The sequence below is a fragment of the Sapajus apella genome, unplaced genomic scaffold (genome assembly GCF_009761245.1).
Source record: "Sapajus apella isolate SASKATOON/1434 unplaced genomic scaffold, GSC_monkey_1.0 scaffold21, whole genome shotgun sequence".
NCBI lineage: Eukaryota > Metazoa > Chordata > Mammalia > Primates > Cebidae > Sapajus > Sapajus apella.
This window is the reverse complement of record NW_022436961.1, coordinates 5941219-5968841: the sequence shown is the minus strand read 5'-3', so window position 1 is coordinate 5968841 and position 27623 is coordinate 5941219. Positions and strand designations below refer to the sequence as shown.

Here is a 27623-nt window from a genome sequence, read left to right as displayed (position 1 = left end):
TATTGCTCTTCCAGAATGGAGCACAATGAACTTCAGGTCACCTAAGAACAACTGGGGCCACCTGGCTGAGTAGCTGGGCGCCTACCAAGCCCCTGGAGCTTTAGGGCTTGACTTCAACTCAGAATTCTGGATTTGGGAAAGTTCACTGTTTATGTTGTTCATGTAACTTATCCTGTGATTATTTCCCTTGTGTGTGTTTGTATGTGTGTATGTGTGTGTGTGATGGAGTCTTGCTCTGCCACCTAGGCTGGAGTAATGGCATGATCTTGGCTCACTGCAGCCTCTGCCTCCTGGATTCAAGTGATCCTCCTGCCTCAGCCTTGCAAGTAGCTGGGATTACAGGCATGCACCAACATGCCCAGCTACTTTTTGTATTTTTAGTAGAGACAGGGTTTCACCATGTTGGCCAGGCTGGTCTTGAACTCCTGACCTTAGGTGATCCATCCACCTCAGCCTCCCAAAGTGCTGGGATTACAGGCATGAGCCACAGCACCTGGCTTGGTGTTTTTTTGTTTTGTTTTGAGGTGGAGTTTCGCTCTTGTTGCCCAGGCTGGAGTGCAATGGCACGATCTCAGCTCACTGCAACCTCTGCCTCCGGGGTTCAAGTGATTCTCCTGCCTCAGCCTCCTGAGTAGCTGGGATTACAGGCATGTGCCACTACACCGGGCTAATTTTGTATTTTTAGTAGAGACAGGGTTTCTCCATGTTGATGAGGCTGGTTTCAAACTCCTGACCTTAGGTGATCTGCCCACCTCGGCCTCCCAAAGTGCTGGGATTACAGGCTTGAGCCACTGTCCCTGGCCTTTATTTTTTTTTGCTTTCCATTATTAGCCACTAGGCTAAGGGGACTCAAAAGATGGTTGTGTCTCCCTCCTTGGGCTGGAATTTGAAAAATACAATAGCCTGGCCGCGAGGGCTGGGTTTGGTGGCAGTAGCAGGAACCACATAGGGAGAACTCCAAAGCAAGGGGGATAAATCTGAGACAGAAAAGTTAGGGTTATTTGTGTAATTAAACTTTCCTTCTTTGAAGACCCTCCTTTGAAGGGTAGTACCATTTTATTTATTTTAGAGGGCTGTTTTATTAAGAGAAATTGTCTTCATGTCACTTCATATGACGGTCAATGTCCACTTGGGATCACCAGACTTCTCCAAAAGCAGGGAGGCCTTCAGGGAAGCTCCCCCATCCCAGCCTAGGAGTCTCACAGGCACCGCCCATCTCTCTACAACATGACTCATCTCTAAGAGCAAAAGCATCGCCTCCATTCCAGAAGGTCTTGGACCTTGGAATATGGACCATGTGCACTGCTTGCTGGGCAGACACACCTCTCACCTCCTCAGATAAGGCCTGGGGTTTTGGAGAGATGAGCTCCAGAGGAGACTCCTGTGCAGCCCTAATACCCTCTATTCAGACATGGACCAACTAAGTTGACTGAACAAGGACCTGGTTCCCAGATGGGGCAGGTCTGAGCCCAGCCTGAATTCAACTCATGCCCCCAAAGTGAAGACATCACTCTGTGGGAACCTGTGTGTGCGCCTGGTGGGGATGGGAACTAAGGAAAGACTCTGTTCCTCTGCTCAGCTGCAAAGGAAAAGGGGACAGCTCCTTCCAACGAGGTTTCTCTGGCCAGTGCCATGATCCCTTAGGCCAAGATGAAGGGTGCGTCCAAAGGGACCGGACATGTCCAGTCCTTACTGAGAAAAAGGGCCTTGGGACTCCTGGGCACCAGGCAAGATGGCAGCAGCAGAAATCCCAGTGAGAGACCCTCATAGGATGAGAAACACTGGTCAACACCCACCCCCACCAAGAGGTTTCCCAGGAAGACAAAAGACATTTTTATCGCACCCATACCAAACTGCAGACACAAATCTTTGAAAGGTAGTACCATTTTATTTAGTGTTATAGGAAATTTTGGGTTACTTCTTAAAAACAAAACCAAAGAAATTCAGAAGTCCCAAAGAAAGAAAGCAGGAAATAATAAATTCTAGAATCCAAAAACGCTGAGCAATCCTTCATTTGGAGGAAGGGTGCGTCAGTTAAGCAGCTCACACAGTAGATACGGAGAAGCCACGGAGTTGAGTTTGGTGTGGATACTAGAAATTAAGTTCTCCACCTAAGGCAATTAATTTTTTAGTCGTGAGGGATAATGAGTAGTTCTAGAAAAAGAAAAAAGTTGACTGGGAGAAGGGACCCAGAGAGGGAGGATGGCGTGTCATTTAACATCAAATTGCCTCTCTCTACAGTATGTGGCTGAGCATCATGGCCAGTCCTCTGTCTCTGCCCCATTGAACTCCCACTGTTAGCAAAACTGAGAAGCACACACCTGTATCTCCTTCTTATAGGCACGTGCACACACACCTGTATCTCCTTCATACAGGCACGTGCACACACACCTGTATCTCCTTCATATAGGCACGTACACACCTGTATCTCCTTCAGGTAGGCACAGGCACGTGCGCACACACCTGTATCTCCTTCATACAGGATTATTCATAGCCCTCACCAATCAGGGCCCACAGCTGTCACCATGGCAAAGGGCAAACTTGCTCCGAATCCACTCTGCCTTCTTGACGAGGTGAACACACCGGAGTAAGAGGGAGGGCAGGACACCTGCCAAAGCCTGAGGAATGAGATGATCTGAAACAATTGGTCAAAGGCTGGCCATTTCAGAAAGCTGGTCTCCAACTGCAGTTTATGGGTAATGAATTTGATACTTCCCTCAAGTCCTGACTGCTCTTTCTGGAGGCAGCCAGGCCAGGCCAAGAAATGAGCTGCTCTGGCTTCTCCAGAGCACAGCCACCTCCCAGGGCCCGTGGGCATCTGCAGCAGTTGGAAAGAGGTCCTAGCTCTTCTGAGACATAGCCCATTCGTAGGATTCTCCAGTGCCCCAATTCACTAATATCTGCTAATGGCTCAGAGCAGGGTAAAGCTTCTCCTAGATAACGCCTCCCACAAACTGACTCCTCAGGGACAGCTGTTAACTGAATGACTTCCAGCTTATCTACTTTGGGAGGTGCAGGAATGCTATAAACTGAATTTTTTCCCAGCAGCAGCAGAAGCCAGGCACCCTTGAGTCAATTGTCCTTCATTGTCCAGAGCTCCCAAGTGGCATTTCAGAGCACAGGAATTCACTCCTCCACCCAGATGTCCCTCTCATGTGGACCGAGTCACACGCCCCAGGTCCCAGCTGCAGACATGTCCAAACCACCATCCTCACAAACACTGCAGGTCTCCACACCAGCTCTCCACTGGAGGAAGAACCACGCAGAGCACACCTGCCCCCCAGTGCACTTGGGTTATCACAGTAAAAATACATTTATATCAAGTAAAAAACATAATGCGGGACAAATATATACATGTACATTTTCTGTCTTTCTTTTTTTTTGAGACAGAGTTTCGCTGTGTTGCCCAGGCTCCAGTGCGGTGGTGTGATCTCAGCTCACTGCAACCTCCGCCTCCCTGGCTCAAGCGATTCTTGTGTCTCAGCCTCCTGAGTAGCTGGGATTATAGGTATCCACCACCACGCCCAGCTAATTTTTGTATTTTTAGTAGAGATGAGTTTTTGCCATGTTAGCCAGGCTGGTCTCGAACTCCTGACCTCAAGTGATTCGCCCGCCTCAGCCCCCCAAAGTGCTGGGATAACGGGCATGAGCTACCGCTACCGCGTCCAGCCATACATGTACATTTCCAGAGTTCAAGTGACTATACAGTTTTCTTTATAAGTATGTAAATAAATTTCGTAGCACTACAAAAATACAAGTCATCTGAGAAGTTTATAGCGGTCCCAGTACTGTAGGAGAGAATTAAATAAAATAGCGGTAGATAATTAAAAGCTAATTAGATAAATCAAGTTACAGTATCATCCTTCAGATTAAAGTGCGTTAATAAAACCAATGCCACAGCAAACAAAATCCTGCAATGGGATTCCGCTGCCGATAATCTTGCCTCTTACCCTCAGTGTAACAAGGACATATATAAAAGAGATTCCGGATTTAATAACTGCTATCATCTCCACCCCCACCCACGATATCGGCCTGTGATATTCCTCCCATAAGAGAGATGTCAAGATTTGATGAGATTCTATCACAGCCAGGAGAAAAAAATGAGCAATACCAGAAACATTCTAATTCCAGTCTCAAGTGAGTAACAACAAAATTACCTGAAAAATCTGAACTGGTGCTTTTAGCTAAGAAGGAAGCAAGTATCCTAGTTTAAAAAAAAAAAAGTTTATAAATCTAGTTTCAAAAATACAAATCCAAAAATAAGTATCATCTTCTTGCTCTGCACAATTTTATAACAAGGGGGTAAAATGGTGGTGTCTATTCATGAAGGAAATGGAAAAGAAGCAACTATTTGAAGGCTGAGGCATTCCTGTTTTCTACTGACTTTTATCTTTTATTAACTACATTAAGCCCTTCACTACAATTTCCCCAGTATCCGAGAAATAATTTGGGTTTCCTTTTGGGCAGGGACAGAAGCTGTTCAAAGGACAGACATACAGATGCAGTTCAATCCCTTTGGGGTCCAATCCATGGTCTCCTGTCCCCTGCACAGTGAAGGGACTTCTTTCTTTTTTTCTTCAGACAGAGTCTCACTCTGTCACCAGGCTGGAGTGCAGTGGCAAGATCTCGGCTCACTGCAACCTCCCCCTTCCCGGTTCAAGTGATTCTCCTGCCTCAGCCCCCCAAGTAGCTGGGACTACAGGCGCCCACCACCACACCCTGCTAATTTTTGTAATTTTAGTAGAGATGGGGTTTCACCGTGTTGGCAGGATGGTCTCCATCTCTTGAACTCGTGATCTGACTGCCTCGGCCTCCCAAAGTGCTGGGATTACAGGCATGAGCCGCTGCACCTAGCCTCTTTCTTTTTTTTTTTTTTTTTTTTTAAGATGGAGTCTCACTCCTGCCCAGACTGGAATACAATGGCACAATCTTGGCTCACTGCAGCCTCCATCTCCCAAGTTAAAGCAATTCTCCTGCCTCAGCCTCCCACGTAGCTGGGATTACAGGCACATACCACCACACCCAGCTAATTTTTGTATTTTTAGTAGAGATGGGGTTTTGCCATGTTGGCCAGGCTGGTTTCGAACTCCTGACCTCAAGTGATCCACCCGCCTCTGTCTTGCAAAGTGCTGGGATTATAGGCTGGCCTGAAGGGGCTTCTTCATCTTGGGGAGCTGATGGACCCTGCCTCTGCCGCTCACAAGGAGTGTTGCTGAGGAAACCAGGGCACCAAGCAAAGGCACAGGGGAAAGGGCCAAGTAATCCTACTGACATCATTCCACACTTGCCAGAACTGTGTTAGCGAGTGTGTGGACCACCCAATCCCCCAGCAAGGCTCTGAACAGGCTGGTGTAGCCAGCAGGAACCCGCTATCATAAGGAGGTGCTTTAACCAAGTTCATCAAATTGAATAAAAAGTGATTCTTTTAAGTTCCGGGATTCTACTTTTCCTATCTCCAGTGGAAGGGCCCTGGATCTAAACAGCACATTTTAAGGCTAGCAAGTAGTAGAAGCTGATGTTAAGACAAGGCTGCCTGTTCAAACCCTGAAAGGCATACTCAGAGGCTTTCTCTAAATGCCTCTGCTCCCATCGAAAAACCAGATCCAAGTCTGAGAAGCTGGGTAGGTTTACATGGTATCAAAATTTAACATCTGCAGCCAAAAGCCATACCTGAGCTACTCAAAAGCCAAGAAAGTACGTATATGTAACACAGCACCAATCGTGTGGTCCTTTTCTCATTTAAAGCTCTCAGGTAAGCTTTAAGAACTGTAGGATACATACTGAAAAAAAATCTCAGTATGAAAGAAAACCCCAGTGTTAAAATACATCAATACCTCCTGCGCCATCTGAATCTCGGGCTCAGGATCAGATCTTATGACCATGTCTCTGGTGGGCATAAAATATTTACAACCTAGTTAAAGGCACAGTGGCATTTAAAAATAAAGCCTTGGGAATGTACAGTAAAAGATTCATTGTAATCATTAGCCTGGCTTCCATTGGTAGAATTCACTCTTGCCGATAACACGCAAGGGAGATGGCAATTTGGAGCCTGCTGGCTGGTTATCAGGCAGAGCAAGTCCTTGACCCCGGGAGCAGATGAAAGCGAACTGTCAGAAACATCTTGGTGGTTTTTTCCTGCTGATTTACATCTTTCCTGCTTTTTTGCCAACCTGGGTTGGGATGCGGAGGATGTTAGGGGTTTCTTCCATGACTCTGACGAGCAGGTTGTCAATGTAGTCCTCCAGCTCGCGGACCTGGAACTCCTTCTTGCTTATTGTTTCCTTCTGTTTGAGGACCAGCTGGATCAGCTCATCATGGGTCAGCTGCGTGTAGGCAAATGCAGGGTCCGAGGGGCTGTATTTCTTTTGAGAGAAGGAACAAGTTGGAAAAAAGGAGTTATCAAAGCAGCACAGAAATCTAAAACCTAAAAGAAGTACAAAGGAGGGAAAGCATGACTAGTGATCTGGGTCTCTTAGGAATCCGTTTTCTTTCTTTCTTTTTTTTTTTGGATACGGAGTCTCACTCTGTCACCCAGGCTGGAGTGCAGTGGCGCGATCTTGGCTCACTGCAACCTCCACCTCCTAGGTTCAAGCGATGAATACCTCCTGTGCCATCAGAATCTCGGGCTCAGGATCGGATATACGACCACGTCTCTGGTGGGCATAAAATATTTACAACCTAGTTAGAGGCACAATGGCATTTAAAAATAAAGCCTTGGGAATGTACAAGCTTTCTCAGCCTCCTGAGTAGTTAGGACTACAGGCATACGACACCATGCCTGGCTAATTTTTGTATTTTTTAGTAGAGACAAGTTTTTACCATGTTGGCCAGGCTGGTCTTGAACTCCTGACCCCAGGTAATCCTCCTGCCTCAGCCTCCCAAAGTGCTGGGATTACAAGCATGAGTCACTGAGCTCAGCCAGGGAATCTGTTTTCAATTCACAGCGAAAACAGGCTATTGACTAATGAAGTTTTCTGGAAAGGGCCAGATAGCACATATTTGAGCCTCTGTGGGCTACAGATGGCCTTTGTTAACATGTTCTTCCTTGGTTTTTTGGTTTGTTTGTTTTGTTTTATTTTGTTGTATGACCTTTTAAAAAACCATACTTGGCGCACAGGTGAGGACTCTGGGCTTGACTCAGGGTTTGGGTTTTAAGCAATGTCATAGCGGGAGGACTCAGTCCTCCAAATGAGTGCTCACTTCTCTGAGAACACTAGGAGCTCGCAAAACCAAACACCTGGTCTCAGGGCTAGAGATGAGCCCCAAGCCAGAGGCGGCCCAGGAAGACGCAGCCGTGACAGAAGGTACATGTGGGGAAGGGCTGACACAGCCGTGACAGAAGGTACGGGGGCAAGGACTCTCCTTCCAGGGCAGCAGGTTGAGGTCCAGCCCAGACCATCCGCTCCTGCTGAAGCTGTGCTCAGAAGGACTCAGTGAGCAGGTGGATGCGGTGGACACCCAGGGACCCCACTTCACATCATTTCATACTTGAGAAACATGCGCAGTCAGAGCCAGGCGCCACCGTGCCCCATCCTCACCCATGACCATCTAGGCACACCCCTGGGTACACAGCGGCCTGTCCCAGAGCTCAGTGTTCCAATCCCAAAGAGAGCACGCACCCGGTCGAGTCACTGTGCTTTATCAGCATTTATAATCTGGGGCCCCTGGAGTCCAGCTGCAAGCCCAAGCAGCTGCACCGTGAGGAGACGCCAGGTAAAGCTTAAATGAAAAGTCACACGCTATGCAAGTCCCCAGTAAGAAAAAAAGTAACTTTTCTTGAAATCTGTAGCCTGAGATCTACATGTTTAAATAATCAAGATGACTTTGCTGGCAGAACCCTGAGGCAGGAATAGCTTGAGCGCCCAAGAGTCTAACGGTTTCTCTGTCTACCAGGAAGACTAAGAGACGACCTTCTCCAGGAATCAACACTCGCTCCTCAGTGACAGGATAGGAGCCCCAGTTCAGTCCAGTGATGTGAACCGCCTGGACACGACCGGAAGTCAGAGGAGGGATCCCAGCCCTCCCATCCCGGCCAGAACAGAAGCACGATGATGGTGGTACTAACTTAGACACAACACCAACATTTCCATAGACAGAGCGGGCTGCACCCCACCCAGGCTGCACATTCAGAGGTGAGACGCTGGACCGCTTTTCCAAAATCTGCTTCTCCCCTAATCTTTGTTTTTTAAAAACCTTGAAGGCATGCATTCACAGTGTACTTCATCTGGGCCTCAGTCACTGTAGATGTGACTTCCCAAACAATACATCATTGAAAAGGTGCATGTCTGGAAAAGAGTCCTGGAGATTGGCTGCACAACAATGTGAACGTACTTAATATCTTTTTTTTTCCCCCACAGAGATGGGGTCTTGCTATGTTGCCCAGGCTGGTCTCGAACCCCTGAGCTCAAGTGATCCTCCTACTTTGGCCTCCCAAAGTGCTGTGATTCCAGGCATGAGCCACCACACCCGGCCTTACATTTCATATCAAGGAAAAAAATTCACCTCAGTAAATAATGGCAAAGAATATGTCCTCAAGGGATTTTAGATTACACCTCTGTCATAAAAGAATCTTATTTTTTTTTAAAAAGTCTCAATACATAAGATACTCTGCATGGAGTTTGACAGAAAGAAGGATGCAGAAGCTGACACCTGAAGGTGTTTCCTGGGATTCTTTTTTTTTTCCTTCTTCTTTTTTTGAGACAGAGTCTCGCTGTGACACCCAGGCTGGAGTACAATGCCACGATCTTGGCTCACCGCAACCTCTGCTTCCTGGGTTCAAGTGATTCTCCTGCCTCAGCCTCCCAAGCAGCTGGGATTACAGGTCGCCCACCACCACACTCAGCTAATTTTTGTATTTCTAGTAGAGACAGGGTTTCACCATGTTGACCAGGCTGGTCTCGAACTTGAAGTCACATCCTGACCTCAAGTGATCCACTTGCCTCAGCCTCCCAAAGTGCTGGGATTATAGGCATAAGCCACCATGCCCAGCCTTCCTGGGGTTCTTCATATGTTTTATAATGTCAGCCTCATACGACATAGAGTTTTACAGCTTTTTACTATTAGTAAGCATTTTTTCCATCATAACATTTTAGCAAAAATTGCTTTTCTAATGGATACTTAAAATCCCATTATATTTTAACTATTCCTCTATTGCTAGATATTTATGTTGTTTTCAATTTGTATAATTATATATAACATTTTTATCAAAATGCATGAACATAAATCTTTGGCCATATCTCTAAGTACTTCCTTAAGTTAAATGCCTAGAATTGAAAATGTGTACACACTTAAGGTACTTCATATGAGCCGGGCACAGTGGCTCACAGCTGTAATCCCAGCACTTTGGGAGGCTGAGGCGGGGGAATCATGAAGTCAGGAGATCAAGACCATCCTGGCCAACATAGTGAAACCCTGTCTCTACTAAAATACAAAAAATTAGTCAGGTGTGGTGGCACGCCTGTAGTCCCAGCTACTCGGGAGGCTGAGGCAGGAGAATCTCTTGAACCTGGGAGGCAGAGGTTGCAGTGAGCCGAGATCATGCCACTGTACTCCAGCCTGGGCGACAAAGCCAGACTCTGTCTCAAAAAAAAAAAAAGGTACTTCATACAAACTATCAAACAGCTATTTAATTTGGATTCTGTAATTCAAAGGGAAAAAAGAAAATTATAAAACAATCCAGCTTTATAAAAAGTGAGTAATGGTCTTGGAGAAGCGCAGAGAAAATACCCAGGAATGCAGGAAAGTACAGTGCCCATTGTCATGTGTTTCCCACCAGGATTCTTACCCTGGACCTTTCCTTTTACATAGTTGTGATAATGACATACACTCAAATGTGCATCCAACTTTTTCCATATCACAGATGATTTTTGGATCACGTTGGCTTTACTATTTTAAAACGGAAATGTTAAAGCCACCTGGGTAAATAATACACTCCCAGTTATAAATCATCTATAAAGGATGGAGGCCCTAAAACAACCACCAAGAAAAAAAAAAATCACTGTAGTAACAATCCAGCTAACGTTTCATAACTTTAGCTATGCAATTTCTTTCCCTTAAATCTCTCTTACTTTGCAACATTCCAGAGTAGTTATCTTTATAAATACTGTCTTATGCCTTAACACAAAGCATCTATCATGTGGCAAGCCAATAGCTGAGCCTCCAGGAAACATCCCCTATTTACTCTGAATGTTTACTAGGCAAGGTCCAGAACCAAGAGATGTGTTGCAGGCAGGCAGCGGGGCCGCGGCCAGGCTTACAAATCATGAGCAAAATAAGCGCCAGTTGCCTTTGTTTTGAGCTAAGTTATTCTCTTAGGGCCAGGAGGTAAGCCCCTGAATGAAATGAGCTTTGAAGAGGGAATAAGATGGGAGCCAAAGGTCTTGCTAACTTCCCAGAAACAAGGTGTCTGTTTCTCTTTGGCGCTGCACTGCATTCCACAGTAAAAGGAAGAGGGATGGGAAGCTGCTGAATGACTAATTTTCATTGCCGTCCCCGTGATGCTGTCATTTTATCCCATTTCCTGATAAATATCATTAACTCCAGGAAGACAAGTGCTGCCTCTTCCATCTGCAACAACCACACAGAGCCAGGCAAGCTGGTTGACATAGATTTTTTGGCTAGGGCTGAAATGTGGTAGGTACACAGTTCTGGCTGTGGATGACAATTTTGAGACCAATGCTTACCACCTTCCCTGTCAGTGTGTCCTACAAAGAAAGAGTGGGGACCGGGCGCAGTGGCTAACTCCTGTAATTCCAACACTTTGGGAGGCTGAGGCATGTGGATCACCTGAGGTCAGAAGTTTGAGACCAGCCTGACCAACATAATAGAACCCCGTCTCTACTAAAAATACAAAAAAATTAGCTGGGTGTGGTGGTTCATGCCTGTAATCCCAGTTACTTGGGAGGCTGAGGCAGGAGAATCACTTGAACCTGGGAGGTGGAGGCTGCAGTGAGCCAAGATCACACCATTGCACTCCAGCCTGGGCAACAGAGCAAGACTCTATCTCAAAAAAACAGAAAGAAAGAGAAAGTGAGGCAAGATGGTAAGAAGATGTTAACTTGTTTTCAGCAATCATCAGTTATGATTACTTGGCTTCTTTTACCAAAAACTTGGACTTCTAGCTTCCTGTGAACCTTTATTCCAGCGCTTACTGGCAGATATGCAATGCAGCCAGAGGGAATATCAACCATCCAGCACTTGAAAAACACTTTCAGCCAAGCATGGTGGTGCATCTGTAGTCCACGCTACTTGGGAGGCTGAGGTAGGAGGATCACTTGAGCACAGGAATTCGAGGCTGCTGTGAGCTATGATTGCACCTGTGAATAGCCATTGCCCACCAGCCTAGGCAACAGAGCAAGACCCCATCTCCATTAAAAAACAAAACAAGGCTGGGCACAGTGGCTCACTGCGAGTGATCACTTGAGCACAGGAGTTCGAGACAAGTCTGGCTAACATGGTGAAACCCCATCTCTACTAAAAATGCAAAAATTAGCTGGGTGTGGTGGCAGGCACCTATAATCCCAGCTACGCTGGAGGCTGAGGCAGAAGAACTGCTTGAACCCAGGAGGCGGAAGTTGCAGTGAGCCAAGATGGCGCCATTGCACTCCAGCCTGAGCAACAAAAGCAAAACTCCGTCTCAAAAAAATAAATCAATAAACTATTCAATATCCAGAGTCCATGGGACTGTAAAATCTATGATGAAAGTAAACTTTAGCAGCTCCAAACTAAATAAAACTAAGGTTTATTTCTACAGACTGCAGCTCCCAGTGTCAGTTGGGAAGTCCTTCTCTACGTATTTGAAATACAACACACATCCTTGCCCCTAAAGGTCACCATCCCTCAGTAAATCACTCTCTTCTAGCCCAGATGATACTGAATTGAAGACCAGGGATCTGCAGCAAGGCAGTATTCTAAATCCTTCAGATTTGAGAACCAGAAAGGGCAGGATGAAGACACTCCCAGGTAGAGTTCATCTGGGAGGCTGCTTTTGTATTGTGAGGAGTTGTTTTTTAATGTTAGCCCATGCTTTTCAAAGAGAAGAGAGCCTCCAAATGAGCAAGCTACTTCCTGGAAATTTAGCTTAAGGAAATAATCTAAAGGAGAAGAAAAACTTCCATATAGGAAGTTGTTGACTGTAGTGTTAATTCATAATGAAAAACAGAAAACAGGCTGGGCATGGTGCCTCTTGCCTGTATCCCGGCAATTTGGGAGCCCTAAGCAGGCCTATCACTCGAGCCCAGGAATTCAAGACCAGCCTGAGCAACATGGTAAAACCCCATCTCCACAAAAAATACATAAATTAGGCAGGTATGGTGGTGCTCGCCTGTAGTCCCAGCTATTTGGGAGGCTGGGGTGAGAGGATTGATTGGACCCAGAGGGTCGAGGCTACAGTGAGCCATGATCACGTCACTCCACTCAGTCTGGGTAACAGAGCAAGACCCTTTATCAAAAGAAATTTCCTGAATTTGATGAATGTCCTTACTGTTAGGAATATTTAGGGGTAAAAGGAGCATGAGGTAGGCCGGGCACAGTGGCTCATGCCTGTAATTCCAGCACTTTGGGAGGCCAAGGCAGGCGGATGACCTGAGGTCAGGAGTTCGAGACCAGTGCGGCCAACACAGTGAAACAGTCTCTACTAAAGATACAAAAATTGGCCGTGCATGGTGGTGCACACCTGTAGTCCCAGCTGCTTGGGAGGCTGAGGCAGAATTGCTTGAACCCAGGAGGCAGAGTTGCAGTGAACTGAGATCATGCCACTGTGCTCCAGCCTGGGTGACAGAGCAAGACTCCGTCCCAAAAAAAAAAAAAAGTTGCCTGATTTTGATGAATGTCCTTACTATTAAGAATTACTCATTTAAGTATTTAGGGTTAAAAGGAACATGAGGTACCCAACTTACTTCCAAATGATTCCAAAAAAAAAAAAAATGCCGACACCTGTGTGAGTACCTCCAGCAAGAGAGAAGGGGAGGGAGAGGATGCAGAGAGGTCGAGACTGCTGGGCAAATCTGGTCAAATGTTAACTTGTCGTGAACTGGGAGGAAGGGTTTGAAGGAGCTCTTTGTACTGTTCTTGCAGCTTTCTTTTAACATTTGGAATTATTTCAAAATGAAGTTACCAAAAAAGTATATATGTAATGATTGCAATTATCAGAATTTTACATTCTTGCCAAAAGAAAGGAAATGTGGGAAGAAAATCCCTGAGGTGAACGGGCCAGACTGTGGGTGACATCTTCTCATTAAAAAGGGCCAGGCTGGGTGTGGTGACACACGAGTGTAATCCCAGCACCTTGGGACGCCAAGGTGGGAGGATCACTTGAGCCCAGGATTTCAAGACCAGCCTAGGCAACATCACAAAGCCCAATCTCTGTTAAGAAGGAGAAGTTTTAAATAAACTTTTTAAAAAAAGAAGGGTCACTGTCAATCATGTTGCTTGAGACACAAAAATTTAACAATAACTAAACAAGTATAAGGTAATACAGAAATTATCCAGTGGAATGTCTGGAAGTTTCCCAAGTTTATCCAAAGACTCCAGAGGTACGGCTAAGTGGCTCCTGCCACCACTGGCTGCCCAGGGAGAGGTATACGATGGTGACTATGGAAATGGGTGCTCTGTCAATCCTTAACAAATGCACCAGCTTCCCAGAAGACATACCTTCATCATGGCCTCGTTGTTCAAGTTCTCACTGATGATGGTCGCAGTTCCCAAGCTGGAGTTAGCAATCTTGGTAGCTGTTGTGTTCATTGGCTTCACAGGATGAGGTCTAAAGAGAAGGGGAAAAGAATCTTTAGACCTTTCTGTCATGGCAAAACTGAGCAACTGCCCACCGAAAAGATGGCAGCCAGTAAGTCAGACAAGTGGCAGGTGGGTCACACGCTGTCCTCATCTCTGGGCCAACGCACTCCAATGGCTCAGTTCCTGTGGAAACAAAAGCAGTCAGGACTGGGCTGCCACATGCAAGCCTGCAACGCACGTCCTTGCCCAGGTGTCCTGATGTCCTCAACGGGACCCTTGGTCTTGTCACAAACATCAGGAGAACATTAAAGGCAATCTCTTATTTTTTTGAAGCTACCAGAGCCTAGGCATTCACTGTGCAACTCTGCAGAGGCTTCTGTTCCTCTACAGTGAAGAGAGTTCAGAACAAACACGTAAGCTGCACGACAGGCAGTGCGTGAAGTTTTTGACACTGCTAGATGCTACTACCGCTCAGTGCTGGTCAGTTCTGAGACTGTTAAGATATTGGCGGCATTGCGTTTGTGCAATGTGACAGCTTCAAATCTGACTGTGCAGAACAATTCCTAAACTCTATTTGAAGACTATTATGTCCTTGCTATAAACACAGCAGTGTCTTGAGGTATTCCCACCACAAGGGGCAGTCCTACCAGCAGGTTGTCACATCAGAACGTCTGTGTGGTTAGAAAGCGTAACCTCTGCAGGTAGAAAGCCAAGCGGACATTGCTCACATCACATCACAAAGACAGTCTCCCCCATTGCTCACCTGTGCTTGGCTGGCGCTGTTCCAGCGCTCAGCTGAGCTGAGATTGGATGTGTCTCCGAGGGTGAGACCCAGGCCTGGAGGGGTGGCTTCCTCTTGCCAAAATTCTCAACTCTACCAGCGGAGCCCTCTGCTGTGGCTTTTTTTTGAGATTCTGCTGTGCTAGTGTGGTAAGTGTCAGAATGTGCAGAGCTGGTGAAAGAGTGTGTGGCAGGAAAGGTCTCAGAAGGGGAGGGGTTGGGTACAGGATTCTCCGGGGACGTGCCAGGAGGCGGGCTTGGACTCCCATTTCCCATTGGTTTTTCTTCCTCGCCACCATTGGGGCCTGGCAGCTGTTTATCCAAGCTTGAACTCTTGCCAAGATGTGGTTTGTGAATTCCGAACCCTGTGGTCTGCTCTGAAGGAGCTGTCACAGATGCTTGGGGTGCTTGTGGCCTGAAATCACGCAGGCTCTCCCCCAGCACCAACCCATCTGCCTCGCCACTCGGCTCCTTTCCCTTCTCTGGACAAGGGAGTATCATGCTTGGGGACAAAGCTCCTACGTCCAGAGTTGACAACTCTGCTGTCTCTCCATCATCTTTAGCCTGAGCGTCATCTTCAACCTGATCTACTCTTTCATCATCCGATGCAACTTCAGGAATGGAAGGAAGGCTTAAGTTCAGATCGGCCATGATTGGAGATTTAAAATCTGAGGGAGACTGAAGGTCACTCAAGGGATCAGACAATAAACCTTCGTGGTCACTGGCCTTGCTCTGATACTGAGTCACAAGGGCATCGCCTCCCTCCATCCTAAAGAGTGGTGTGTCTTTTGCTGAGCTTGCTTCTCTCATGGGGCCTTCGGAGAAACTATCCTCCTGGGAGGGGAGGAGGAGGTGATCAGCCAGGGAGGCTGGCGTACCGCAAGTCGCTGGCCCAGGCGTGGTCACCGATTCCCTCTCTGAGACCTCTGCATGGGGAGAAGCAGGAGGTTCCCTGTCAGATGGGTTTCCAGCGACAGCCCATGCAGCAGTCAGCTCCTGGGGACAACTGCTGTGTTCTTCCACCAGTGGGGCGGCTCTCTCCACTGCCTCTTCCGTGAAGAGCTGCTCAGAGAACGACACACGCTTCTTGGTTTTCTTCTGGTCCTCACCGAGGTTCAGACCCGTCTCTTCCAGCTTCCGCATCATGGAATCAATGGAGGGGACCCATTCTCCCACCGGAAGAGGGGGCGCCGCTTCTTCAACTGCATCCCTAGGTTTGCTCTCCGCGAGAGACCCAGCCTGACTCTCTAAGTCTCGGTCTCCTCCTGCCGCAAGCTCCCCAGCGGGGCTCGCCGCTCCATCACTGCTGAGTGAAAGGGCAGACGGTACCTCTCGGGCCTCTCCAGATGTTGAGCTGTAGTCTTGTTTTCTGCAGGGAAACCTCGGAAGTTCTCCCTTTTGCTGTCCCACTTCAGGCTGCTCCAGGAGAGACTCCTCTGACTCAAGGCTACCGGTGTTCTTCTCTGTGCCTGTTTCACAGGTCCTGCCCATCGGAGCATCTTCTGCCTCTTTATTCTCTGGAATGGGTGGCTGTTCGGAAAGTGGTCCCAGGGCAGAAGAACTGGAATTTAGAACTCGTGTTACACTCTCCCGTTGCCACTCTGCCTCAGGGAGCAAGGGTGGTTCTTCAGACTTGGCCTGGCCCCTGTCTGCGGGAGGCCAGCTTTCAATTGGAGTAGATGTGGAAATGGGAGCTGCTATGGGAGATGAGACAGAGGAGAAGACAGAAAGACTCTCAGAGGACTGTGTGTCTGTACCACGTCCCAGTGCAGAGGGGACAGGTGCCTGGCCAGAACTAGAAGGGAGAGGAGGAGGGGAGGAAGGGGAGTCAGTTGGGGAAGGAAGCCTGGCTGTGGGTTGCGCCTCCGGAGACACTTCCAGTCTGCAAAAAGGACAAAATCTGCAAGTCAGTGCAGATGCATCGTGAGAGACAAAGCACACAAAAATCAAGTCATTCGCCAGGGAGAACGTCTTTACACTTGGGGCAGTACCTTAAGAAGTTAAAAAAGGAACACCAGCCGGGCACGGTGGCTCATGCCTGTAATCCCAACACTGTGGGAGGCCGAGACAGGTGGATCACCTGAAATCAGGAGTTCCAAACCAGCCTGACCAACATGGTGAAACCTCGTCTCTACTGAAAAATACAACAATTAGCTGGGTGTGGTAGTGCACGCCTGGAGCCCCAGCTACTCGGGAGGCTGAGGCAGGAGAATTGCTTGAACCTGGGAGGCGGAGGTTGCAGTGAGCCAGGATTGTACCACTGCACTCCAGCCTGGGAGACAGAGGGGGACTGTCTCCAAAAAAAGAACACTAACATTTAACATACACAACAGACACTTTTATAACCCAGCAGATCTGCCACACAAAGGTCTGTTGCAATAGAGATGAAAAGATCCCAGGAAAGCAACTGCCTCTGGTTTCTTGTGGTGATTAACACAAGGCTGGGGCATTTGATTATTACAGGACAAAGTACACCTAAAAAGTTCAAAGTGGTTAAAGATATAACACAAAGCCACAGGCACAGATGTTTAAGAGGAACAGTGTGTATGTGTGCATGTCAAAGTAAGCAGAATCGCTAAAAAAATCTCTCACCCCCCCAAACCACAGAAATATTGTCAGTGTGAATGAGATCACACAGAAAAAACGGAACCTCCCAAGGCTCACCCCAGCTCTTACAAGAATCGGCAGAGCAGACACAGAGAACTGTCACAGGCACACTTGAGAGAGGACCGAGGGTCTCTCGTGCCAGAAACCAGAGTCAAAGTGCAAGGAGGCAGGACAGGATCTGGCTCATGGGCAGACGTGCAATAACAATTTCATAAACACAGGTTCTGCATACACCACAACGCAAACCCAGCATTTCCAACTCACAACACCCAGAATCTGCTACAAACCATTGCATTCCACTGAGATCTGATAATCTGACTGAGATGACAGACCATGCCTGCTGGGCAGTAGCTCTGGGCTAGGAAACATCACTGTAATTTGTACAGGGCAGGCCAGGCTGGCAGTAGGGACTGGTTAAAAAAATAAGAATTTAGGCCAGGTGCGGTGGCTCACGCCTGTAATCCCAGCACTTTGGGAGGCTGAGGTGGGTGGACACAAGGTCAGGAGTTCAAGATCAGCCTGGCCAATATGGTGAAACCAACCTCATCTCTACTGAAAATATAAAAATTAGCCAGGCATGGTGACTGGTGCCTGTGGTCTGAGCTACTCGGGAGACCGACACAGGAGATTCACTTGAACCCGGGAGATGGAGGTTGCAGTGAGCCAAGATCGTGCTATTGCACTCCAGTCTGGGCATCACAGTGAGATTCCATCTCAAAAAATAAAAAAAAAATAAAGATAATAATAATAATTTAGACCAGCACACCTCTGGCATATTCAGGTACTATGATGTCATGGAACCAGGAAGATCTGGTCTAACGTAAGCCTGAAAACTGCCAATGGCAAGGTAGAAATGCCTGCATGAGAAGAGCCAAAACTCACCGGGGCTTGACAGCTCTGGTCTGGGGAGCCCTTGCAGAGGGAATTGGAGGTTTCGGTTCAGACTTGGCCTCTGGCTCAGCTTCCAGTTCTGTGATCTCCACATCTTCAAAGGGGTTCAGTGAGCTGCCCGGTCTGGAGACAATAGTCGCAGTATCTTTCTCGGATCTTCTCACAGCTTCTTCAGCAGGCCCGGGCGCATCCTCCCCCAGCTTAACCCCCATCAGCGTGCCTTCCTTCTCCCTCCCTGGGACGGTGAGAGGGTTTTCACCTTCACTACCCTTAGCCACGTCCTTCTTCCCCGTCACCAGAGACAGCAAAGAAGACCTCTTGCTCTCTGGCTTCTTGCTCTCTTTGGCTTCTTTTGGGGCCTCCGAGCTTGCAGGGGCCGTGTTTTCCCTGAGGTCCCCACTGACCAGAGGGGCAGGTCGGTAGGACGGCAGGGTCATAGACTTCAGGGAGTCCTTGGTGGAAGATTCGGAGAGCCTCCTGTCAGAGGACAGTCCACCTCCTTCAGCAGGCTCCTTCCAAGACCGTGCCACCAGGTTCTCGGTAGATGAGAACAAATGCTTCTTCCTGAAGCCCTGGGGGGATGGGGAGGAAGACGGGCTGCTGTCCTTGGTCTCACCCTTGGCTTCTGGCTGCTCCAGGTAAACATGGTTCCCATTGATACAGACGTTAGAGCGGGAAAGGATGTCATTCTTAGACCGAAGGCCACCAAGAAAGGAAAGTCCTTCCTTCTTGGGAAGGGTGAAATTGACCTGGTTCAGTTGCTTAAGATCCGTACTCGCTGTTCTCTTGTGTGACATGACTTTGGGAAGAAAAACGAAGAACAGAAAGGGGATAAGACATTAAACAAGTGGTTTGCAGCATGGGGGGATCTGTCAATGTCTGGATACATTTCTGGTTGTCACACTTGGAGGGGGTGTGCAGAATTAAGCAGATGGAGGACAAGGATGATGCTGAACATCTTAAAATGTACAGCACAGCACCCCCCATGACAAAGACCTGTCCAAACTGTCCACAGTGCTGAGTCTGAGAAACCCTGGATTAAACCAATGAAAAGGGCAGCACTCTTCATAGTAGCAGAATCTGGCCAATGGGAGGGATTGAGACATTGAAATTGAAGTTCAAAATATGCAATTATGCCAGGTGCAATGCCTCATGCCTGTACTCCCAGCAGTTTGGGAGGCTGAGGAGGGCGGATCACCTGAAGTCAGGAGTTCGAGACCAGCCTGAATAACATAGTGAAACCCTGTCTCTACTGAAAATACAAAATTAGTCGGGCGTGGTGGCGCATGCTTGTAATTCCAGCTACTTGGGAGGCTGAGGCAGGAGAATTGCTTGAACCCAGGGGATGGAGTTTGCAGTGAGCTGAGACTGCGCCATTGCACTCCAGTCTGGGCAACAAGAGCCTGATAGGCTATATCCCATGAGGGTTAATCACATCACAGGAACTAAATAACTACCTGATGAATTAATGAAATAGCAGAATTACTATAAGGTTCCATGGTTTTGCTCTTGAAAAAAAAAAAACAACCTTGGAGACACTCGTTCTGTTAGCTCTAAAAGCTTGTACTAATGGACATCAGTTACAGAGCCAAACACTCTGGAAAGGGAATTTATGCATTCTTAGAAACCAGAGGGCTTAGAAATAGAGAGGGCATCTCAGCCGTGTGCAGTGGCTCACACCTGTCATACCAACACTCTGAGAGGCTGAGGCAGGAGGATTGCTTGAGGCCAGGAGTTTCAGCCTGGGCAAAATAGTGAGACCTCATCTCTAAAAAAAAAAAAAAAAAAAGGAAAAGAAAAAAAAATTTTTTTAATTAGCCAGGTGTGATGGTGCACACCTATAGTCCCAGCTCCTCAGGAGGCCAAGGTGGGAGGATGCCTTGAGCCAAGGAGTTGGAGGCTGCAGTAAGCTATGATTGCGCCACTACACTCCAGCCTGGGCAATAGAGCAGACCCTGTCTCTAAAATAAACAAACAAAAAATATTTAAAATGAAAAGAAAGAGGACATTTTTTTTTTCATTCTGTCACCCAGGCTGGAGTGTGGTGGCATGATCACAGCTTACTGCAGCCTCTACTTCCTGAGCTCAAGCAATTCTCCTACCCCAGCCTCCTGAGTAGCTGGGACTACAGGTGTGTGTCATCACACCTGGCTAATTTTTGTATGTTTTGTAGAGATAGGGTTTCACCAAGTTGCCCAGGCTGGTCTTGAACTCCTGGGCTCAAGAGATCTGCCTCCCTTGGCCTCCCAAAGTGCCAAGATTACAGGAGTGGGCCACCATGCCTGACCTTAGAGAGAGCATCATTTGTTTTTTGGTTTTGATTTTTTGAGACGAAGTCTCGATCTGTCACCCAGGCTGGAGTGCAATGGTGCGATCTCGGCTCACTGCAACCTCTGCCTCTTGGGTTCAAGCAATTATCCTGCCTCAGCCTCCCGAGAAGCTGGGATTACAGGCACACACCACCGTACCCAGCTAATTTTTGTATTTTTGTAGAGATGGGGTTTCGCCATGTTGGCCAGGCTGGTCTTGAACTCCTGATCCCAGGTGATCTGCCTGCCTCAGCCTCCCAAAGTGCTGGGATTACAGGCGTGAGCCACTGCACCTGGTCAGAGAGGGCATCTTAACCAAGATTACTCGCCATTATCATCATCACCACCACCATGATTTTGTAAGTGAGGAACTGAATTAAACTCTTTATCTTAAGATTTTTCCGCTTCTTCTCTCTCAGAACAAAGCAGGCTAAGTGGAGGAAGAGAGGTCAAGAGAGAAGAGGCAGAAACTCACCGTCTGAGGCCGAGGAGGACTCATCCTCATTGTCATCTTCCTCCCACTGGGACTGAAAGTCTCCGGGACGAAGCAGCACTTTTTCTGGCCTTGAAGTCGGCAGGACAGACATGGACTGGGAAAGGGGCGTTTTCTGCAGATTTGACTTGGAAAACAGGGTCTTGATCTTTGATTTCTTTTTCTTGTCTTTGGGCACAGACTCATCATCGCTGTCGACTGAGGGTGTCGTGCTGGGGACGATGGCAGAGGCGGTGTCTGACCCACTGTCCTTATTCTTCCCCTTGATCTTGTCCTTCAGTTTTCCAAATGGATTCCGAGATTTGTCTTTCATGGAAAGGTCAAACATGCTGGCAGTCATGTTGTTTCTCATAAACTGGATGTCAACTTCAATTTCTCCTCGCTCCTTGTCTTTCTTTCCTGGTTTGGACTTCAGCTTATACCACCTGAAAGGAGAAAGGCTGAGGAGTTACATTTGAATGGAAGAGACCGCAACAATGTTCACAATCTCCATGAACTGGCCTCTCTTCTCTGCTACCAGCAATCTGTTCCATGCATGCATTCTTAGGGCTTCTCTTTGGGGAGATCCAAATGAAAGCAGATTTTTTTTTCTTTTTTTTTAAGACAGAGTCTTGCTCTGTCACCTAGGCTGGAGTGAAATGTTGTGATCTCGGCTCACTGCAGCCTCTGCCTCCCAGCTTCAAGAGATTCGTCTGCCTCAGCCTCTTGAGTAGCTGAGATTACAGGCACTGGTCACCATGTCCGACTAATTTTTGTATTTTAGTAAAGACGGGGTTTCGCCATGTTAGCCAGGCTGGACTCCAACTCCTGACCCTCAGGTGATCTGCCCGCCTCAGCCTCCCAAAGCGCAGGGATTACAGGCATGAGCCACTGCACCGGTAAAGGGCAGAATTTGCACTTTTATTTGTATTTCTTTTGTTCGTTTTATTTTATTTTGCACTTTTATTTTTAAGAAGACATGTACTAGACAAAGATAGGATCTGGTGTTGTACTTAGCATATAATAATGTAAAATCCTGACTCAATAAAGAGCTCATTCTAAAAATAAAGAAAAAAAATATTCCATGGAATCACTTCCAATGACTGAAGTTTTCCTTCAGTAGAGTAAAAATGCAAAGATCAGGGCCAGGCGCAGTGGCTCACGCCTGTAATCCCAGCACTTTGGGAGGCCCAGGTGGGTAGATCACAAGGTCAAGAGTTCGAGAACAGCCTGGCCAATATGGTGAAACCCTGTCTATACTAAAAATATAAAAAATTAGCCAGGTGTCATGGCACATGCCTGTAGTCCCAGCTACTCGGAAGGTTGAGGCAGGAGAATCCCTTGAACCCAGGAGGCAGATGTTGCAGTGAGCTGAGATCATGACACTGCACTCCAGCCTGGTGACAGAGTGAGACTCCACCTCAAAAAAAATAAATAAATAAAGCAAATTATCATATACAAACAGCTAAGAAGGGTGGCATGCAAATGTATAATTAAATCTCAGAGAAAATCAAGTTTGTAGTAAGGAATAGTCCTTGCTAGGGAGTAATAAAACATACAAGACAGAATTAAAAAAAAAAAAAAGGTGGGGAGGGGGCCGGGCATGGTGGGTCACACATATTAATCCCAGAGCTTTGGGAGCCTGAGCCAAGAGGATCACTTGAGGCCAGGAGTTCAAGACCAGCCTGGGCAACACTGCAAGACCCCATCTCTATAAAAAATTAAAAATTAGCCGGCAAGGTGGTATGCGCCTATAGCTCCAGCTGCTCAACATGAGCCTAGGAGTTTGAGGTTGCAGTGAGCTATAATTGTACCACTGCTCTCCAGTCTGGGTGACAAAGTGAGACCCTGTTTCTAAAAATAAATAAATACAAATAAAGAATTTTTAAAAACAGTGTAATCAGGCCAGGTGCAGTGGCTCACGCCTGTAATCCCAGCACTTTGGGAGGCAGAGGCAGGCAGATCACCTGAGGTCAGGAGCTCGAGACCAGCCTGGCCAACATGGCGAAACTCGGTCTCTACTAAAAATGCAAAAACTAGTCAGGCGTGGTGGTGAGTGCCTGTAATCCCAGCTACTCAGGAGGATGAGGCAGGTGAATTGCTTGAACCCAAGAAGCAGAGGTTGCAGTGAGGTGAGAGGATGCCACTGCAACAGAACCAGACTCCATCTCAAAAAAAGAGTGAAATCAGTCAGTTAGAAAATGACAAATACTTTATGAGTCTGCTTATGTGAGGTTCCTGGGGTAGTCAAATTCATTGAGGCAGAAAGTAGAATGGTGACTGCCAGAGGGGAAGGAAAGAATGAGGAATTAATGTTTGATGGGTATAGAGCTTCAGTTGGGGAAAATTTAAAAGTTCTGAAGATGGATGGTGGTTATGGTCACAGAACAGCACGAATGTTCTTAATGACACTGAACTGCACACTTAAAAATGGGGCCGGGAGTGGTGGCTCCCACCTGTAATCCCAGCACTTTGGGAGGCCGAGGTGGGCAGATCACTTGAGGTCAGAAGTTTGTGACCAGCCTGGCCAACATGGTGAAACCCTGTCTCTACTAAAAATACAAAAAATACCCAGGCATCATGGCACGTCTTATAATCCTAGCTAATCTAGAAGCTGAGGCAGGAGATTCGCTTGAACCCAGGAAGCGGAGGTTGCAGTGAGCTGAGATCGTGCACTGCACTCCAGCCTGGGCGACAGAGCAAAATTCTGTCTCAAAAAAAAAAATAAAGGGATAAAATGGTAAATTTAATTTTATATATGTTTTACCACAATAAAACAAATGGGGAATTGAAAAGGAAGCCTGCTTCCCTAGCTTAATAATCAGAAAAAGGAACACTTCAAACACTATCCAAGTATTACACTTGGTCATTTGCAATCTACTTCAAGATGTGGCAAATGACATGATATAAGTCCAGCTCCACTGAGAGACAAGCTTCCAAAAAAGGAAATCTCCTCATGGCATTCATTTTCCATCTAAGAGCCCTATACCTTTAGTGAACTGTAAGAATGTGAGCCAGGCTGGGTACAATGGCTCAAACCTATAATCTCAGTGCTTCGGGAGGCTGAGACAGGAGGATTGGTTGGATTCAAGAGTGGGATCTTGCCTTGTTGCTTATACTGATCTCACTGATCAGTGTAAGCAACAAGGCAAGATCCTAAGCAACAAGGCAAGATCCCACTTCTCTAAAAAACATGTATATATACACATATGTATACGTGTGTTTTTTTGAGACAGAGTCTCGCTCTGTTGCCCAGGCTGGATGGAGTGCAGTGGCATGATCTTCGCTCACTGCTACCTCTGTCTCCTGTACACAAACAATTCTCCGGCCTCAGCCTCCTGAGTAGCTGGTACTACAGGCGTGTGCCACAATGCCTGGCTATTTTTTTGTATTTTTAGAAGAGATGGGGTTTCATCATGTTAGCCAGGCTGCTCTCAAACTCCTGAACTCAAAGTGATTCACCCACTTTGGCATGAGCCACCAAGCTCGGCTAAAAAAAAAATTTTTTTTAATTAGCTGGGTGCAGTGGTGCACGCCTATAGTCCCAGCTACTCAGGAGGTTGAAGCAGGAGGATCACTTGAGTCCAGGAGTTCGAGGCTGTAGTAAGAGCTATGATTGCGCCACTGTACTCCAGCCTGCGGAACAGAGTGAGACCCTATCTCTTAAAAAAAAAAAAAAGTAAGCCCAGTTAGTAGCAAGACCATACAATGGGACAAATAACTCCAAATACCTGGTTTATAAAGAGTTGTCCACCAGGTCGCCCTTGCAAACTGAGATCTCACATTCTGATATTCTTTTCAGTGACCTATTTAAGGGCCAATGGTTGTGGGCTTTAAGGAAATGATGGTTTTGCCCAAATGAGCACAACTTCCTCTTTCCCCTTCAGCTGTGGCTGGCAGCTTGCTCACAGGGCGGATCCCTGCCCCCACTGCTATGGTTCCTTCAACACTTAGAGGGAAGGTGCAGGGGAAAGTAGAAACCTAACACCTAAATAGCACCTATGGTATACCGACACTGCATAGGCTCAGAAATATCCTCATTTCAGCCTCACAAGAACGACACGGAGTGGTTATTATACCCATTTTACAGATGAAGAAATTGAAGCTCAGAAGTCTGAAAATTAGCACAAAGTCTTGCAACCATTATAGGGTACAGCTAGGATTCCAAATCAGTTTCCCTAAAGCTCCTATTCTCTCCCCTGTACCAAGATTCCTGCTTTAAATTCTCTACTAATTTACCTTTGACAGGCCATCTCTTGTAACATAGAGAAAGGAGGCCTCAAATTTAAATTCTTTTCGAGAAACATTTAAGCTTCTAATTTAAATGTCCACAGAGGAAAGAACAGGCCTGGGCACAGTGGCTCATGCCTCTAATTCCAGCACTTTGGGAGGCTGAGGTGGGCAGATCACGAGGTCAGGAGTTTGAGACCAGCCTGACCAACATGGTGAAACACCACCTCTACTAAAAATACAAAAATTAGCTGGGTGTGGTGGCACGTGCCTGTAGTCCCAGCTACTTAGGAGGCTGAAGCCGGAGAATCACTAGGGGTGGCGGAGGCGCAGAGGTTTCGGTGAGTCAAGATCGAACCACTGCACTCCAGTCTGGGCGACAGAGCAAGACTCCATCTCAAAAAAAAAAAAAAAAAGGCCGGGCGCGGTGGCTTACGCCTGTAATCCCAGCACTTTGGGAGGCCGAGGCGGGTGGATCACGAGGTCAAGAGATCGAGACCATCCTGGTCAACATGGTGAAACCCCGTTTCTACTAAAAATACAAAAAACGTTAGCTGGGCATGGTGGCACGTGCCTGTAATCCCAGCTACTCAGGAGGCTGAGGCAGGAGAATTGCCTGAACCCAGGAGGCGGAGGTTGCGGTGAGCCGAGATCGCGCCATTGCACTCCAGCCTGGGTAGCAAGAGTGAAACTCCGTCTCAAAAAAAAAAAAAAAGAAAGAAAGAAGAAAGGGAAGAAACACAGCCTGCCATCAGTTGTAAATCATTAAGATGACTTAAAGGCTAGTATGTACACAAAGTCATCAAGAACTTAAAATGAATTCACAAAATACAGCCAAGAAAGGATAAAATTACATGAGCTATAATTTTGGACCTTTAGAAGAGAAATCTCTTATGGTTTTTATAAACGCAGTCCAGAGCTGGGCAAGCAGGGAGTGGTAGCTGTTAACAAGATGCAAGGTCTTTTTTTTTTTTCTTTTTTTTTGCAACAGAGTCTCACTCTGTTGCCCAGGCTGGAGTGCAGTAGTGGGATCATAGCATACTGCAGCCTTGAACTCCCAGGCTCAAGTGCAAGATGCAAGGTCTTTATACACAAAGTCACCCCTGCCAGCCTAGTATCTTTCCAATCCTCTTTCCAGGGCCTGGCCTGGAATAGTTTGCATATTTGTCACTTCGGTTTTGAGAGGATTACTTGTATTTTTCTGACAGTCATGTGGTACATGGTAGCCTTGGTGATGAAGGGTGTTTAGCTTTTGTAAATACCAATTGCAGGCACCTGAAAAGGAGAAGTTGCTAAATGCTGACTGAGGAGGTTTCGATGACCTCGTCAACCGCAGGTGGGCAGCGCGCTTCACCTCCCCACCCGGGGCAGGAGCGTCAGGCAGGCCTTCTCCACCGCCCTTCCACACAGCCCCTTCTATTAACCCTCCCTGGGGATGCAAAAATGCAACAGGCCTCCAAAGAAGCTGTCAGAGGCGTTCAAACCAGAGCAACTCCATCTTGAGTGAGGGCTAGGAAAATGAGGCTGGGACTTGCTGGGCTGCAGTCCCAGAAAGTTAGGTACTCCTAGCTTCTAGATGTTTCCAGTTAAGGGAACAGACTGATAATGATTACTAAACAAACTCAGACTTGGGAGGGTCCTAATGTCCCAATATCTGGAGAACAAGGCATTCCTAATTTTGCTTTAAAGATAATAATATTGATTACTGCAAAATTACTAAAAATAGTAATTAAGGAAATTAATCCCTTATCACAAACCCCTGTAGCAGGGCACATCTTTCCATGATCTTTTTATCCTGTATAAAAATAAGCATAGTACCTAGGGCGGAACGTCCTACTCTGTCTCTGGAGAAGCTGTAGTTTCACTACTTTACTTTCTTAATAAACTTGTTTTTACCTTGCACTGCAGACTTCCCCTGAATTTTTTCTTGCGGGAGCTCCAAAAACCCTCTCTTGGGGTCTGGATCAGGACCCCTTTCCTGCAACGCAGCCACTTGACAATTCCAAGGGCCAGCCTTGCCTTTCCAAAGGTATATCAGTGAGGTTTTGTTTGCACTTCCTAGTGGTTTTTGAGGAAAGCTACAACCAATTCCAGAACGCTCCCTGATCTTCAGGTCCAATCCCCGGGCCCTACAGTGGGATTTGCTTTGGAAACTTCTAACACCATTAGGAAGTACAAATAAAAATGTCACCAACTGTTCTTGCTGCTTAATTTCACAAGCAAACCTAAAACCAAATACCACGTAGCGAGGCACAGCCAAGGGGCTACCGAAGGATGTCAAACAGGCTGAATCACAGGCTGGCAGGGAAACAGCCCAGGCAAAAAGGCAGAAGTTTTACAAATCTTGTGCCCTATGTATAAAAGCTGGAAAGGAAAACAAGACTTGTTTTGGGTTTTTTTGGTTTTTTTGGGGGGGTGGTTTGAGAGACTGAGTCTTGCTCTGTTGCCCAGGCTGGAGTGCAGTGGCGCAATCTCAGTTCACTGCAACCTCTTCCTCCTGGGTTCAAGTGATTCTCCTGCCTCAGCTTCCTGAGTAGCTGGGACTACAGGCATGAGCAACTACGTCCGGCTAATTTTATGTTGGCCAGGCTGGTCTCGAACGC

General features: G+C 47.1%; 1 protein-coding gene and 1 long non-coding RNA gene across 3 annotated transcripts in view; both read right to left on the bottom strand.

Annotated features, from left to right (window-relative positions):
* Nucleotides 1-1868: 1868 nt before the first annotated feature.
* LOC116558336 lies at nucleotides 1869-4736 on the bottom strand. The gene is made up of 2 exons (XR_004271959.1): nucleotides 2464-4736; nucleotides 1869-2422 (listed from the first exon to the last, which is right to left on the bottom strand). It is a non-coding gene; the product is annotated as an uncharacterized LOC116558336 (long non-coding RNA).
* A 708-nt stretch (nucleotides 4737-5444) lies between these two features.
* The window catches only part of RAB11FIP1 (RAB11 family interacting protein 1), a 39877-nt gene continuing 17698 nt past the window's right edge, over nucleotides 5445-27623 (bottom strand). Inside the window, exons 2-6 of one of the 2 annotated variants that reach the window (XM_032288238.1) lie at nucleotides 20794-21236; nucleotides 18001-18808; nucleotides 14495-16393; nucleotides 13651-13759; nucleotides 5445-6362 (exon numbers count right to left, since the gene is read on the bottom strand). In XM_032288238.1, the coding sequence (XP_032144129.1) occupies nucleotides 6144-6362; nucleotides 13651-13759; nucleotides 14495-16393; nucleotides 18001-18808; nucleotides 20794-21236 (3478 nt within the window). In that variant the 3' untranslated portion in view covers nucleotides 5445-6143. The remainder of the gene's footprint in view (nucleotides 6363-13650; nucleotides 13760-14494; nucleotides 16394-18000; nucleotides 18809-20793; nucleotides 21237-27623) is intronic. The other variant, XM_032288239.1, reaches the window with a different exon arrangement.